The sequence below is a fragment of the Trichomycterus rosablanca genome, chromosome 6, assembly GCF_030014385.1.
Source record: "Trichomycterus rosablanca isolate fTriRos1 chromosome 6, fTriRos1.hap1, whole genome shotgun sequence".
In the NCBI taxonomy this organism is placed as follows: domain Eukaryota; kingdom Metazoa; phylum Chordata; class Actinopteri; order Siluriformes; family Trichomycteridae; genus Trichomycterus; species Trichomycterus rosablanca.
The window spans coordinates 8,403,179-8,420,449 of NC_085993.1; the positions used below are offsets into that span (position 1 = coordinate 8,403,179).

Here is a 17,271-nt window from a genome sequence, read left to right on the forward strand (position 1 = left end):
CTGGCCTTTATGGAAGAGTGGCAAGAAGAAAGCCATTTCTCAAAGATATCTATAAAAAGTCACCTGGGAGACACACCAAACATGTGGAAGAAGGTGCTCTGGTCAGATGAAACCAAAATCGAACTTTTTGGCCACAACGCAAAACGTTATGTTTGGCGTAAAAGCAACACAGCTCATCACCCTGAACACACCATCCCCACTGTCAAACATGGTGGTGGCAGCATCATGGTTTGGGCCTGCTTTTCTTCAGCAGGGACAGGGAAGATGGTTAAAATTGATGGGAAGATGGATGGAGCCAAATACAGGACCATTCTGGAAGAAAACCTGTTGCAGTCTGCAAAAGACCTGAGACTGGGACGGAGATTTATCTTCCAACAAGACAATGAACCAAAACATAAAGCAAAATCTACAATGGAATGGTTCACAAATAAACGTATCCAGGTGTTAGAATGGCCAAGTCAAAGTCCAGACCTGAATCCCATCGAGAATCTGTGGAAAGAGCTGAAAACTGCTATTCACAAACGCTCTCCATCCAACCTCACTGAGCTCGAACTGTTTTGCAAGGAAGAATGGGCAAAAATTTCAGTCTCTCGATGTGCAAAACTGATAGAGACATACCCCAAGCGACTTGCAGCTGTAATCGCAGCAAAAGGTGGCGCTACAAAGTATTAACGCAAGGGGGCTGAATAATATTGCACGCCCCACTTTTCAGTTTTTTATTTCTAAAAAAAGTTTAAAATATCCAATACATTTCGTTCCACTTCACGATTGTGTCCCACTTGTTGTTGATTCTTCACAAAAAATTACAATTTCATATCGTTATGTTTAAAGTCTGAAATGTGGCAAAAGGTTGAAAAGTTCAAGGGGGCTGAATACTTTTGCAAGGCACTGTATATGTTGGACATGGACACAAATTAGCAACACTAGGATGTTGTGAAAGTGACCTCTGGATAAAACAGACTCATCTATTCAAACAACACAAAGCTGCTCCACTATTTTTCCTTCCAACGACATCTGAGAACCAGGACAGAAACCGACTCCCCAGTGCATACTAGATCAGCAACAACAACTTGAAGTGTCTGGTATCACTCATATCCAGTGCTCATGGGCTTTGGCCCTCAAGTGAAACGAGTTATTTAGTTAAGAGAACTGTTTAATTGAGTATAATAATAATAATGCTCATGCACAGAGACTTAAAGAGAAGGAACGTGTGTGTGAATGTGTTCTGCTCCTCACCAATGAGAGAGTTGAGGGAGGAGTACGAACTGACTCGTCTCATCTTATCGATGGTCTCGAAAGACAGTAGGTACTCGTCGTTGTCTGGGCTGCCCAGTGTGCTGCTGGCACTGCTGCTGGCACTCAGATTACCAGGGGAAAAGGTCACTGGGCCACCTGAAACACACACACACACACATATATATAGAGTCAGGTAATGTAAACTTGATTTAATTTGTTTGTATATAGCACATGCTTTGATCTGTTTTTCCAAATGTAGTCCTCTCCAATTCCCTACTGCAATTCCTCTGATATGTGCACCACACCCATGCTGAAGGTTAGGGCCACAAACTAGCACCTGGCTAGCACATGTGAACCACACAACCCGAGAAATGATCGCTCAGGAGTTCAATATTTTTACACAATTTAATCGTTTCGGACTCCTGCACTGTAATTAAATGGGCGCTTGTTCCACTCACTCTAACACACATGCACCTGCCAGCCGCATCTTTTCACCTACCAGTGGTAGGTTCTCATGAATTTTGTTTGTTTATTAGGAATTTAACATCATGTTTTACACTCTTCAGTTACATCCACGACAGAAACGGTAGTTACACAAGATTCATCAGTTCACAAGGTTATATCACACACAGTCATACAATTTTGTATCTCCATGTCAGCACACTTGCATGTCTTTGGACTGTGGGAGGAAACCGGAGCACCTGGAGTAAACCCACGCAGACACAGGGAGAACATGCAAACTCCACACAGAAAGGATCCAGACCACCCAACCTGGGGATCGAACCCAGGACCTTATTGCTGTGAGGTGACAGTAATACCCACTGAGCCACCGTGTCGCCCAACGTTCTCATAATTAACACTATGAACTCTATGAAGAACACACCACTCCTAGAACCAGTGTCTTGATCAGACAGCAGTGGTCCCAGTTGACCTTCCCACCTCAGGCACAGGTAAAGCACCTTTTCCATTGCATGGTACCCCACAGTACAATACGGTATAGATCTAAATCCAGAACTATCCGTACAGTACCTGGTATGCCATGGTAACTCTGAACAACAGGAGTAGCAACAGTAGTATGGTTTTTAGCCTGCATTACTGCAGTTGTGGTGGTGTTTAATTTTCAGTAGCGCCTTAAGATGTTTCTGCACTGCTTTGATAAAATAAATTAGAGTTTGGTTTAAAATTTGGCATTTTATTCTCTTAGTGGTGATTCTGTGCACTGTTTCTCACTCGACTCATTCATCCCACTCTGGTACACTTTGTCCCTGGTCAAGAATGGGAACCAAATTTAGCACAGGTCTTTAGGTACGTGTACAAGTTTATTTCAAGTTTGTGCCTGCGAATCTCAGTCGCCCTCACACGCCCTCTCAGCCTCCATTGCTTATACAAAACTGGTATAACTGACTGGTGTAACTGGTACATGGCTAAAGTTTCTCTGGGTTAGTGTAGGGAAGTTATTCTTACCCTCCTCGTTGAGGTTGAGGTTTTGGAGGCTCTTGTTGAGGCTGCGAGCGCTGCTGGCTGCTCGGATGTTGGTGTAGGAGTTAACAGGTCTGAGACGAGGAACAGCCGGACTGTCTCTCTCCCTCACCGGGGTCACGTTACCCGCCTCTGAACACCAAAACACATCATTTTGGAAATCAAATACAGAGCATTCACGATTTTTATCGGAGACCAGCCTGACCAGTCCTTAGACATAACTAGCTTGTTGAAGCAAGGACACAAAGCTAAGATTAGCGTACCTGTAGCGTTGGCAGATGAGGGCGCTGCGTAGTTCTTCTCCTCCTCCATGAACTGCAGCGCCACGGTGCAAAAATTGCTCTCATACTGAACCACCAGGTGACTCAAAGCCACCACCAGCTCCTGCAAAACACACAGGTACATCAGCTTATACTTCATATACACACCCCAACACAGGAAGTCCCACCTCAAACAGCATGAAATGTACAGAGGTAGAGATGATATAAGGAGATTTGATTGAGATGGTGGGACCATAAGGGGTATTCCAAATCCTAACAGTCTGGACCTTTAAAAAGAACAAAGACGAGTAAAACATCCAATCAGGCGTGGTTCTTACCTTCCTGACCACGGGGCTGCCGTCATTGATGAGCTGAGCTAACATCATGGCTACATTGTGGTCGATGGTGGTGGAATGGTCCGTCCTCTCGGCTGAATTTCCGACGAATGTCCCCAGTGCGAACACAGCTGCACATCTCACCTACACAGGGTCACGTTGTAGAGAACACACACTTAATGCACAAAAGTATGTAGATGCCCGCCCATTCCAAACCATGGGCATTATTATGGAGTTGCCTTTTTCTGTGTGGGCTATACACAAGATAGTAAAAGCATGGGAATTTGAGCCCATTAAGTCAAAAAGCATTTGTATGGTTAGGCAGTGGTGGGAAGGTTCCAAAGATCTTTTTGAGCTGATTTTTGCTCTGCGACTGGTCGGCGCTAGATTTGCCGGCTTGGAGGCAACTCGGCGACTGAAGAGAGATATCTAGCATGCTAAATATCTGGATATCAGTCGGGCGACTGGCAATGAGTGCGGTGTCGAACTACAGCCAATGAGAACGTGAGATACGCGGTGAGGGGAAACCCGGGAGAGGAGCTGTAAAAACATGGGACAGAGGTATATTACAGGCACACACACAAGTATTTAAACCCCTCGTCACTTCTTGCGTGTGTTTTCGTGACAAAACGTAGTTTGGGAGACCAGACGGACTCGCCTGAGATTCCTCCTGGTGATAGATGGTGTAGTGTGAAACCCCCTATCGCCGATCAGTCGTGTAGTGTGAAATACACAATGACTTTTTACAAGAGATCCAGTCGTGTAGTGTGAACTGTACAGCGACCTGACGACTTGAAAGTCATGTAGTGTGAACTTGGCATTACGCGCAGTGGCAAGCTGTAAAAACCGAGCAACAAAGCAGTAGATAGCGCAGTGGGAAGATATGTGGCACTGATGTCCACTTTAGGAAACAACGGTACATCAGCACAAAAGCAGTTTTGTAGTGCAACAATTGATTCATGCAGCTTTTAAGTAAAAAGACTTTTTTTTAGGGCCAGGTGGAGTAAATACTAATATAATGTGCTGATGTGTTGAATTAAAATCATTAACATTTGTCTCTACTTTAAGCTACGAATCATTTTAGTCTCACTCAGTTGTCGTTGGTGTCTCTGGTATAAATAACTTTGAGTCACGTTAACCAACACTGTTTCTCACGCTGTTTCACAGTGTTTGATGATCACCCTCTTTAGTACCTCAGGTATGGGGTCGGACAGGAGGCTGTAGAGTTTTTCGTGAGCGCTGTCTCTTACGCCGCACCAGCGGGCCGAATCGAAGTTGTGCCAGATACGACCGAGGCATATGGCCACCCACTGGCGCAAGAGAGGGTGAGGGTCGTTCAGCTGCTCCAAACAGATCGCTATCAGATTCCCCTGTAAGCACGCCTCCTACAGGATGGAGCAAAGAACAGGAAATAATTAGAGAAATAAAACAGTTTCACAAACAGTTTACTGATCAATCATCAAACAATAATGAATAACCAACACATTTTTATTTTGATTTGCAACCTTCGGTTGTGTTTCCTGAACCTTTTATTTTACATTTACATTTTCAGCATTTAGCAGACGCTTTTATCCAAGGCGACTTACACAATGATCTGAACACGATGAGCAATTGAGGGTTAGGGCCTTGCTCAGGGACCCAACAGCGGCAACTTGGTGGTGGCGGGGCTTGAACCGGCAACCTTCTGTTTACTAGTCCAGTACCTTAACCACTGAGCTATCACTGCCCTATTTTTTATTGCAAAACCATGCACACTAACATTGATTCACACTCATTTGCAGCTCTTATTTTAAAGGAATTTTCTCTCTTTTTCTCCCGATTTTTAGCATGTCCAATTTTTTACCTAATTGCGTTATGCTTCCTCTCCACTGGTGCTGACCTCCGCCCCTGATTAAGGAGAGCAAACTGACACATGCCCCCTCCGGCACATGTGCAGTAGCTGACTGCATCTTTTCACCTGCACGAGGCGAGTTCATATGCAGATCACTCTTGTGCAGGGAGAGCCACACCCTGATCAGCATTATTCCTCTACTCTGTGCAGATGCCATCAATTCCCTCTCTGGATGAACAACAGCCAAACGTTGTTCATGTGGTCACCCAGCCCAGTCGAATGGCAGAGCTGAGATTTGATACGATGTATTCGAAATCCCAGCTCCGGTGTGCTAACGCATTTTACCGCTGCGCCACCTGAGTGGCCCATTTGCAGCTCTAACAATGACAGAGCATTGGCAGAGGAGCAATTTAGAAAAACATTTGCAAAAGCATTTTAACAAAAATTAAAAACCCACAAAGTCACATCTCCCCCCGACCCAATTCCCAGTCAGACCCAATCAAAAATATAGAAAAAGAAACAGAAAAAGTACATTGTATGGAATAACAAATAATTATTACTATTAAAGAAAATTACATGTCTATAAGTATTCAACAATAAAGGGGCTGTCAAGGAAGGTGATCTTTGAAAAAAACTCCAACAATGTTCCTCAAATATGAGAAAAGCCTGCTAAAAATATCAGTCATTAATTGATCAACTAATCATTGATTAAACTAATGGAATTAAGTAAAGCTTTTGCTTGGCTGGTAACCAGTAGCCACACTGGCGCATTGTAGAGCCGACTGGACCAGCTGCTGTGAACTTTTGTTAATGCCCCAGCTTTACCGTTCCTCACCTGTCCTGTGTTGTAGTTGTTGACAATCACTGCCAGGATAAACACCGCCATGGTCCGATGCTCCGCCTGAAGGACAAATAACAATAAAGGAAGAAAAAAAAAAAGAAACGCGGATCCCAAATGTCACCGTCTGATGGAGAAGTTCATACTACAATTCTTAAATACCGTGTCAACAAATACGCTGTTGGGAAAGAGAGCACATGTTGGATGAAAGAAAAGTATGAAAATAACGATGTAAGACATTTTAGGGGATGTTGGGATTTAGAAAGCTCATTGTTTGGGGTTGTGTTGTAGAAACATTCAGCTTTCTTTCTGATGTTCGTTCACACTCTTTATAATTTACAAAAAATCATTTTAAATATACTGTATATATATATTAGGGCTGTCAAACGATTAAATTTTTTAATCGCGATTAATCTCAGAATTTCATATAGTTAATCGCGATTAATCGCATTAAATAAAATCTGTGTAAATGTTATAGAAAACAAGGTTTTTTAAGTGAAATGTGAAAAGTGGACGTTTCTACACGAAGTGAGTGTGTTTTGACCCTTTTGGGGCTTCCATAGTTCATGGACTAGCGTGCTTGACTCCGGTATTCAGTGCCGTAACAGATTAAGTTAATAAAGTGTTTTGCTCCCGACAACTTGTGAATATAGCGTGTATTTATTTCTTTATTATGCAAGTGCATCCCTACGACGCTCAGTTATATTATTTTAACAAACCGCAAATGAACAACGGTGGCAAGTCCGACATTAAAACGTTTGTTCTACCAGTCAAGTCTCAACATGAACTAGAATTTGCGTTAACGGCACTATTTTTTTTAACCGCGTTAAATTGAGATTGCGTTAATGCGTTATTATCGCGTTAACTTCGACAGCCCTAATATATATATATATAAGACACAGCAGCGCTGATGGAGTTTTTAAACACCTCACTGTCACTGCTGGACTGAGAATAGTCCACCAACCAAACACATCCAGCCAACAGCGCCCTGTGGGCAGCGTCCTGTGACCACTGATAAAGGTCTAGAAGATGACCAACTCAAACAGCAGCAATAGATGAGCGATCGTCTCTGACTTTACATCTACAAGGTGGACCAACTAGGTAGGAGTGTCTAAAAGAGTGGACAGTGAGTGGACACGGTATTTAAAAACTCCAGCAGCGCTGCTGTGTCTGATCCACTCATACCAGCACAACACACACTAACACACCACCACCATGTCAGTGTCACTGCAGTGCTGAGAATGATCCACCATCTAAATAATACCTGCTCTGTGGTGGTCCTGTGGGGGTCCTGACCATTGAAGAAAGGCATGAAAGGGGGCTAAAAAAAAAGTATGTAGAAAAATTACATGGACTACAGTCAGTAATTGTAGAACTTCAAAGTGCTTCTATATGGTAAGTGGAGCTGATAAAATGGACAGTGAGTTTAGAAACAAGAATGTGGTTTTAATGTTATGGCTGATCAGTGTATATGGCAATTGTAAAAAAATCTGGTGCACCCTATGGTGCAAACACTGCTGTTTTTATATTTTGGGATAATAATGCCTCTATAGATATTGCTTATACTGTATAATTACATTCAGGTTTATTGGTTTGTTGAACACCATGATGAAGTCTTAGTCCTTCTATGTTCTCCTCAGGTAACCAGGTTTTAACTTCAGTGGAGCTTTATAGAACGTTCTAGAGAGTGAACTGAATGGAAACACTTTAAGAGCAGCGGGTCCCAGAGCAGGTGCTGTCAGGTTGAAGTATCTGAGTATCTGGAGGTCAGTCCACAGGTTAAGCAGAATGCTCGACAAACATTCCACGCTTATTCATACTGCTCTTGTCCATTTTATTTTTATTTTAGGATTTCTATTAGGATTTTAACGTCATATTTTACACACTTTGGTACATTCATGAAGGACAGGTAGTTACTGGTTACACAAAATTAATCAGTTCACAAGTTTAATGTCAAACACAGTCATGGAGTCATCTCCAATTCACCTCACTTGAACGTCTTTGGACTGTCGGAGGAAACCGGAGCTCCCGAAGGAAACCCACGCAGACACGGGAAGAACATGCAAACTCCACACAGAAAGGACACGGACAGCTCCACCTGGGAAACAAACCCTGGACCTTCTTCCTGTGAGGCGACAGTGCTACCCACCGTGCCGCCCCGCTCTTGTTCTTCAGCAGCGTGGACATTTGTTTAAGTAGCTGATGATTTACTAATACACTGATCAGATGTGAGATCTGGTGCTTGGGACTAAATGTGACTCACACAAACAGCTGAAGCCATGAATCACTATTAAAAACAAAACTAACTCCATTTGTTCGGTGGGAACGACTTCTCCTGTGACTTCAGCGTGATCTTACTCAACCAAAGCTGCTCCGAAAGTCTGTAGCAGGCACGGATGCACAGCTTGTCATTAAAAAAGTCCTTAAATAACAAAGAATTCAAAGAACTTACAGGCATGTAGGGATCAGCCAGGACGGACAGGAAGTACTTATGTCCGCTATCCTTCACCAGATCGGCCTGACACGACTGCACAGAGAGCAAACGAAGAAGAACGGAAATGAGTTTGAAACATCCGCTGTGTAAACATGAGTAAACACCATTAGAGTCAGAATTATGTCAGCTGTGGAATAAAAACGTTTAAATTGTCATTATCAGACATTCCCAAGATGCAACACTGCCTGTTCGCAGATTAGAACTGACTGATTAGGTCGCTGCAAACAAAATGAATAATAATATTTAACAAACCATTAAAGACAGATAAATGCAATTTGTGCTCATTTAAGCACCTGCTGCTTACAAATAAACAAATAATGAGCGGCACCCACAATAGCCCACCAAGTTTGAGTCCCAGCAGTGCCAGGGTCCTGATCAGGCACTCTACAACTGTTCAATACACAACTGTCCATGTCTGAAAAATGAACGTCTGCATAGGGAGTGATCTAGCTGCTGCAACAGCAACTCCTACTGTCTGTTAAATGCAATGACACAAATGGTGGAGAAATACAGAGAGCACAAAGTGTTCATCTCTAAGTCAAAACGTTCTGTAGAAATCTGGAGTAAAGAAGCGGTTAGACGTGCCCATTAGACTACTTGTTGTGATGCAAGCGTCAGAGGAACTACAACAGGGAACTGGAAATGACTAAATTCATGTCAAATACAGTCATGTATCTGCTCCATCTGGGAATCAAACCCAGGACATTCTTGCTGTGAGAAGACCCACCTACCCACCACGCCGCCCGAACCTGGAGTGAAGAAGCGGTTAAGTGTGCCCATAAGATGACTTCTTGGAGAGCGTAGTTGTAATGTAAGCAACAGAGGAACTACACCAGGGAACTGGAAATGACTAAATTCTAAGAAAAGAGGAACATTCAGAGAAAAAAAAATTGCAATTTTTTTTTTTTGTGTGTTAATCACAGCGGGTATGTGCAGGTGTTGGATGATTAGAGACGTCTAAAAGTAGATGAAGACCAGACCATGAGCTTGATAGACATCCAATTCCAATCCAAAAACATGGAAATTAATTTGGAGTTCCCTTCTTTGTAGTTCTACAATTACTGACTGTAGTCCATCTGTTTCTCTGCATGCTCTGTTAGCCCCTTTTCATGCTGTTCTTCAATGGTCAGGACCCCCACAGGACCACTACAGAGTAGGTATTATTTAGGTGGTGGATGATTCTTAGCACTGCAGTAACAATGACATGGTGGTGGTGTGTTGTGCTGGTATGAGTGGATAAGACACAGTAGGGCTGCTGGAGTTTTTAAACACTTCACTGTCACTGCTGGACTGAGAATAGTCCACCAACCAAAAACATCTAGCCAACAGTGCCCCATGGGCAGTGTCCTGTGACCACTGATGAAGGTCTAGAAGATGACCAACTCAAACAGCAGCAATAGATGAGCGATCGTCTCTGACTTTACATCTACAAATGTGGTAACTAGGTAGGAGTGTCTAATGGAGTGGACAGTGAGTGGACACGGTATTTAAAAACTCTGATCCACTCATACCAGCACAACACACACTAACACACCACCACCATGTTAGTGTCACTGCAGTGCTGAGAATGATCCACCACCTAAATAATACCTGCTCTGTGGGGGCTCCTGACCATTGAAGAACAGGGTGAAAGCAGGTTAAAAAAGTATTTAGAGAAACAGATGGACTACAGTCAGTAATTGTAGAACTACAAAGTGCTTCTATATGGTAAATGGAGCTGATAAAATGGACAGTGAGTGTAGAAACAAGGAGGTGGTTTTAATGTTATGGCTGATCGGTGTATAACAGTCTCCTTCTTCTGAAGATTTTGGTGTGTGTCTGTGGACATTTGTGCCCCTTTAAGAAACAATTCATCCCAAAGGTGTTCAGTGAGGTTGAGGTCAGGACTTTGCAGGTCACTGGATTTCCTCAATACTGACCTCATCAAATCACGTCCATGTTTGAGGCACAGTCATGCACATGGAGCACAACAGCCAGTGCAGCAGCAACATTCAGACGAGCTTTAATCAGACCGTACTGACTGTTTTAGACAGGGATTAAATTGGTAGAAAAGCAGCAGTGCATCATGGGAATCCCTGAATATGACAAACCGAGTTATTTTTTATTCAACATCAAAGTCAGAGCCACTGGGATGATGTTTAACACCCGGATAATGTTTATTCAATCCAACTCAGCAAATCTAAGTGTGGAGGGAAAGCACCGGGGACGAGCAGCATCCGCTACATCAACACATCAAAGACAACAAGGGTGAAGAAACTTTTTCTACTTTTTACTGTCTGTATATAGTAGTTTCTTCTTTTCTTTTTAAAAACTCAACAAAACAAGAAAATGAATTATTATTATTATTAATATTATTATCAGTTATTTTACAATGCAAATATCTTTATCATTTATTTATGGACTTCAGGTTCAGAGGCTGCAAAACTAAACAGAATCTCCTGCTCCAACATAAGTACCTTGAAGCCTGAAAATTTGTTGCTGATCACATGGACAAAGAAAGAACACAAGGAACTTTTTGCATGACTGACTTCAGAGCTACTGTAGAGCTTACTTGGATGTGGATATTAACTGAAGTCTTCAAACTGCTACTCATGTCAAGTTCAAATCCAAGGTCTTTAAACTGCTACTCATGTAAAGTTGAGAGCCTCCAATCTGCTACTAATGTCCAATTCTGTGATGTCCAAACTGCTACTCAAATCAAAGTTCAGAATGCCCAATGTGTTCCTCAAGTCCAAGTCTGTGGTCTCCAATCTGCTACTCCAGTGCAAATCCAAGGTCTCTAAACTGATACTCAAGCTAAAGTTGAGAGCCTCCAATCTGCTACTAATCTCCAAATCTGTGATGTCCAAACTGCTACTCAAATCAAAGTTCAGAATGCCCAATGTGTTCCTCAAGTCAAAGTCTGTGGTCTCCAAACTGCTATTTTTAGGTCTCTAAACAGTTACTCAAGTCAAAGTTCAGAATATCTAATCTGCTACCCAAGTTCAAGTCTGCTACTCAAGCCAAAGTTGAGAACATCCAATCTGCTACTAAAGTCCAAGTCTGTGGTCTCAAATGTACAAAGTGTTCCTCAAGTCAAAGCCTGTGATCTCCAATCTGCTACTCGAGTCCAAACCCAACATCTCTAAACTGGTACTCAAGCCAAAGTGTAGAACCTCCAATCTGTTACTAGTCCAAGCCTAAGGTCTTCAAACTGCTACTCAAGGCAAAGTTGAGAACCTCCAATCTGCTACTAAAGTCCAAGTCTGTGATGTCCAAACTGCTACTCAATCAAAGTTTAGAATGTCCAAAGTGTTCCTCAAGTCCAAGTCTGTGGTCTCAAAACTGCTACTCATGTCAAGTTCAAATCCCAGGTCTCCAAACTGCTACTCAAATCAAAGTTCAGAATGTCCAAAGTGTTCCTGAAGTCAAAGCCTGTGGTCCCCAAACTGCTACACCAGTGCAAATCCAAGGTCTCTAAACAGCTAATCAAGTAAGTTGAGAACCACCAATCTGCGATCTGTCTGTGATCTCCAAACTGCTACTCATGTCAAGTTCAAATCCCAGATCTCCAAACTGCTCCTCAATTAAAGTTTACAATGTACAAAGTGTTCCTCAAGTTCAAGTCTGTGATCTCCAAACTGCTAGTCAAGCCAAAGTTGAGAATCTCTAATCTGCTACTAAAGTCCAAGTCTGTGGTCTCCAATCTGCTACTCAAATCAAAGTTCACAATATCCAAACTGTTTCTCAAGTCCAAGCCTGTGGTCTCCAAACTGCTACACCAGTGCAAATCCAAGGTCTATAAATAGCTACTCAAGTCAAAGTTCAGAATCTCCGATCTGCTACTAAAGCCCAAGTCTGTGATGTCCAAACTGCTACTCCTGTCTAGTTCATGTCTAGGTCTTCAAACTGCTACTCAACCAAAGTTCAGAATTTCTAAGTGTTCCTCAAGTCAAAGCGTGTGGTCTCCAAACTGCTACTTGAGTCCAAATCCAAGGTCTCCAAACTGCTACTCAAGCCAAAGTTGAGAACCTCCAATCTGCTGCTAAAGTCCAAGTCTGTGATGTCCAAACTGCTACTCATGACAAGTTCAAATCCCAGGTCTCCAAAACGCTATTCAATCAAAGTTCAGAATGTCCAAAGTGTTCCTCAAGTCCAAGTCTGTGGTCTTCAAACTGCTCCTCAGGTCAACTACAAGTTATTAAACTGCTCTTTATGTCCAAATCCAAGGTCTCTAAACTGCTACTGAAGTCTGAAAAGTTCTGAAAGTGATATTCACGTCTAAGTTTTGAATCTCTATGTTGCTTCATCAGTTGAATATTAGTTTAAAGTCTCCAAACTGCTACCTCCGTTAAATCTACATCCACAATCCACAAACTCTAGTTCTAGTACATCCCAATATTTTACATTGATACTCTAAGTTAGGTCTGAAGTCTCTGAACTGCTACTTGAGTTTAGTGAGTCCAAAGTGAGTTCAAGCCAAGTTTCAAGTCTCCAGGCTGCAGCTGTGAACTCTGTGAGTTCTGATATGAAACACAGTGCTCATGCTTACACTGTCGACGGCGAGGATCTTGGCCCAGATGAAGACGAGGAGCGGCCGCAGCTCTCTTGCCGAACTCTGCAACAACTTCAACACGTACGGGAAGATCCCCACGGACAGAGCCTGAGAGGTACAGAGAGATGATGATGAGAACAGTGAAGACGAGATGACGAAGGTTAAAGAGCCATCAGATAAAGTTCAGTCTTGTTTGGCTCTCAGAAGGAAGCGTTTGGTTTCTTGACGTCTCCTGTATTGATTGATCTGAATTGTAAAAGGTCTCTCAGTGTGAGGTGACCAAGAGAAAGGACACAACAGGACATCCCATTACACACTCACTGATCAACACATCCCACCCGCCGCCTGTCTGCTTCCTATAGACGGGATCGTACTGCAAAACGAGTTCAGAATTATTTATACAAACTTTAATTCAAGAAAAGTTGGAACAGGCTGCGAAATGCGAATGAAACAAAACTTCCACTTTATCCTGTATTTAACCAAAACATTACAATCATATTTTTGTTTTCTACTTCCAAAAAACTTGGGACATAAGCTATTTAAATTTTATTTAATGATGATTGATGTGAAATATTTGGAATGTGGTAAATGTTATTTATTTGTATTTAATTATTATTATTGTAACGTCATATTTTACACTTTGCTTAAATCCCTGACGGGTAGTTACTCATTACACAAGATTCATAAGTACACAAGATTATATCAAACACAGTCTTGGACAATTTAGTGTCTTAAATTCACCTCACTTGCATGTTTTTGGACTGTGAGAGGAAAGCGGAGCACCCGGAGGAAACCCACGTGGACACGGGGAGAACATGCAAACTCCACACAGAAAGGACCCGGACCGCCCCACCTGGGGATCGAAACCAGGACCTTCTTGCTGTGAGGCGACAGTGCCACCCAAAAAAAGCAATGAGAACAGGTCTAGTGCTGTATAAGGAAGAACAGTTTAGGACGATCATTCCTTACTGAGTAATTGCAATGATTTTCTGAATTTCACCTCTACAGTGCATAATATCAACAAACGTCAGATGACAGAGCGTTAAAAATGGCCCTGTGCCAACATTTTTTTTAAAATATTGCAGGCATGACTTGGGCAGTTGTAGCCTAGTGGTTAAAGTACTGGACTAGTAATTGAAAGGTCGCTGGTTCAAGCCCCACCACTGCCAGGTTGCCACTGATGGACCCTTGAGCAAGGCCCTTAACCCTCAATTGCTTAGACAATATACTGTCACAGTACTGTAAGTCACTTTGGATAAAAGCGTCTGCTAAATGCTGTAAATGTAATAAAGTTTAAATATAGCTCTGCGCTCTGATTTCATTTACATTTGACTTCCTGTCCCAACTTTTTTGAAACTAAGGTTTGTATAATATTTACAGTTAGCAAGTAAGATAAAGTAAGATGACAGCCAGACTGTCAAACTTGGTTTGATCCCACAGATGAATTTTGGATTAAGTAATTTATTTATTTATTAGGATTTTACCGTAATGTTTCACACACTTTGGTTACATTCATGACAGGAATGGTAGTTACTGGTTACACAAGGTTCATCAGTTCAAGAATTTAGTGTCAAACACAGTCATGGACAAATTTGTATCTCGAATTCACCTCACTTGTATGTCTTTGGACTGTGAGGAAACCGGAGCTCCCAGAGGAAACCCACACAGACACTGGGAATTAATTAACCTGGATTAATAACCTGCCTTTGATTCTTTTATTTTTCTATTTTTTCATGCATTTTTTCCCAATTTAGCATGTAGTCGATTTGTCTTCCGCTGCTGGGGGATCCCTGATTGCAGTTGAGGTGGGTATATTGCTGCTCACTCCTCCCCCGACCCGAGCGCAGCCCTTAGCGGAACCCTTTTTCACCCATGCACTCTGCCCTGGTGCCTCTCTATCTTCTAATCAGGGTACTTACACAGCGTTTGAAGACCCCACCCACATAGTCCGGTCATCCCGCCCTAGCAGAACCATGTCTGCTGCAGGCACTGCCAATTATGCCCGCTAGTTGTCGCCCAGCCGACCGGTGACAACGCCAAGTTTTGAACCGAGGAGTTCAGAATTTTGGCGCTGGTGTGCCAGTGGAATATCCCGCTGCACCACCTGGGCGCCACCCTGCCTTTGATTTCTAAATCGCAGATGAGCCCTAGCAAATGCTAAATAGCAGCTAAACAATCAGCGTACCACAATGGTCGATCATCTCCAGCTCAAAATCACTTATTTAATAGAAACATCACATTTCTGGTGTGAACGTTTATTTAATGGAAGCAAAACTGAGCCGTAATAATGCACAAATATCACGTCTGAAACTAGTGCTAATTCAAACAGGTTCCTCAGCAACCCCACTGAGCTGCTCTAAGTGATTTATTTCTCACAAAAATAAAGAAATAAAAAGTAAAATAAATGAACTATTATAGTTTCTCGCTGCAGCTTTAAATTCCTTCCAGTTGTTCCTTTGTGAGCAGTTCGTGTTGATTAAATTTACCGATCGACGAATCAGAATTACATATTGCAGCTTTTACTGCGTTTATCTCCATCCTGCTTTAATGATCTAAACATTTATTAACTCTGCTCACATCCGCAAACCTGCAGCTCTTCCCACCCGCTCGACATACACTTTATCTCACCAAGCATGAATATGTGAAGAAAAGCAGAGTTACCAGACTGACGGCCCAGGGTCCGAGGTCCAGAAACCGGCCCAGCAGGTCCAACGCTCGCAGTCTGTGCACCTGACTGAGGAGGACCTGAAAGAAACCAATAATAGTAATCCACATGTCAAAACTGGTAATGAAATATTCTCTATATGGGTGGTGCTGGTTGGAAATGGGCTGATCAGCCTTTTATTACCAGCTGATTGCTGATCAGCATCCTTGTTCTCAGCATCCTTCAGTATTAGTTTATTGGTGAACGGTTTTGTTACAGAACTTCTGTTCGATCTCCATTTTCTTCGTGGTTCATTTCGTTTGGCTCAGGCTCATTTTCATATTGTAAATATTTAACAGACTAAAAGGGGAAAGCACTGGTCTGTAAAATGCGACTGTCCGAAACAGAGAGGTTTTTTAACAGGGGGTGTGAAAATATAGCACTAAGGTCCACAAACGCACTAAACACACATACACTGATCAGCCATAACATTAAAACCACCTCCTTGTTTCTACACTCACTGTCCATTTTATCCATTTTATCAGCCATATAGAAGCACTTTGTAGTTCTACGTCCAGACCATTGAAAAACAGCATTAAAGGGGCTAACAAAGCATGCAGAGAAACAGATGGACTACAGTCAGTAATTGTAGAACTACAAAGTGCTTCTATATTGTAAGCAGAGCTGATAAAATGGACAGTGAGTGTAGAAACAAGGAGGTGGTTTTAATGTTATGCCTGATCGGTGTATAATAAACAGAAAAATGAACAACGTAAATAGAGATGTAAATATGTAATGTAAAACCTGTAAATAATTATTAACATTGATGTAATGTACTACTGGGGAGAAATTTCATTTAACTTAGCCTTGATCGTATAGTGGGGACTAGTGGGGACGACCTAGCTTAGTTATGCTGGTGCATAACTAAGCACTAGAACTTGCAAAAATTTAGCATAAAACACCAAGAAAAAGGCGAGAACAAAGCAAGCCTCCCAACAAAACAAAGCCCCTCACATGTAAACAGAGAGATGTGCACCGGCTAGCAGATAGTTATTGTACTACTGGTCTTAGTACACTTCTTGCAGGAATTTTACAATCGGACCAGACATTTGGTTTTCCAGATGTTGTCCTTTAAATCCAAAATCTGTTAAATGGAGGTTCGGTAAATTGAGGTTCCTCTATTATTTTCATTTTTTTCATTGGGAAAAATTACTTATGCTATATGTCAATGTTTTGACATAACCAATTAGTTCATATTTTTAGAGGAACCCACAATGAACTTATTAGAAACTTAAATCAAATTAAAATGCATTTTTAAACAAAGTATGTGTCGCAGCTCTTCAGTTACAGAGTTTTCAGGACAGCCATGTCCTTCACAAATGCATGTAAACTTTAGACCTCAGCGGTATATGTGCTGCCAAATGTTCCGTTCTGTTCCGGAAATGAAGCCGGAACACAAATGTGATGATAGGTGAGGTATATGGTTATCCGGATCTCCGAAACATGTCATAGGAGTTCCGCAGTGCGTATTTAATTTAGGATTTATTTTTAAACTAAAGCTTTAGGCAGCACATTTGGGCTCGGCCATGCAGAAGAACACGCCGCGTGTGTGCGTGTTTG

General features: G+C 42.1%; 1 protein-coding gene across 3 annotated transcripts in view; it reads right to left on the minus strand.

Annotated features, from left to right (window-relative positions):
* The window catches only part of rptor (regulatory associated protein of MTOR, complex 1), a 151,125-nt gene that overhangs the window by 40,889 nt on the left and 92,965 nt on the right, over positions 1-17,271 (minus strand). For all 3 annotated transcript variants that reach the window (XM_062997367.1, XM_062997366.1, XM_062997365.1), the window contains exons 13-21: positions 15,669-15,752; positions 13,005-13,115; positions 8,432-8,506; positions 5,977-6,042; positions 4,504-4,695; positions 3,314-3,454; positions 2,979-3,099; positions 2,701-2,847; positions 1,237-1,392 (exon numbers count right to left, since the gene is read on the minus strand). In XM_062997367.1, coding sequence (XP_062853437.1) covers positions 1,237-1,392; positions 2,701-2,847; positions 2,979-3,099; positions 3,314-3,454; positions 4,504-4,695; positions 5,977-6,042; positions 8,432-8,506; positions 13,005-13,115; positions 15,669-15,752 — 1,093 coding nt within the window. The remainder of the gene's footprint in view (positions 1-1,236; positions 1,393-2,700; positions 2,848-2,978; positions 3,100-3,313; positions 3,455-4,503; positions 4,696-5,976; positions 6,043-8,431; positions 8,507-13,004; positions 13,116-15,668; positions 15,753-17,271) is intronic.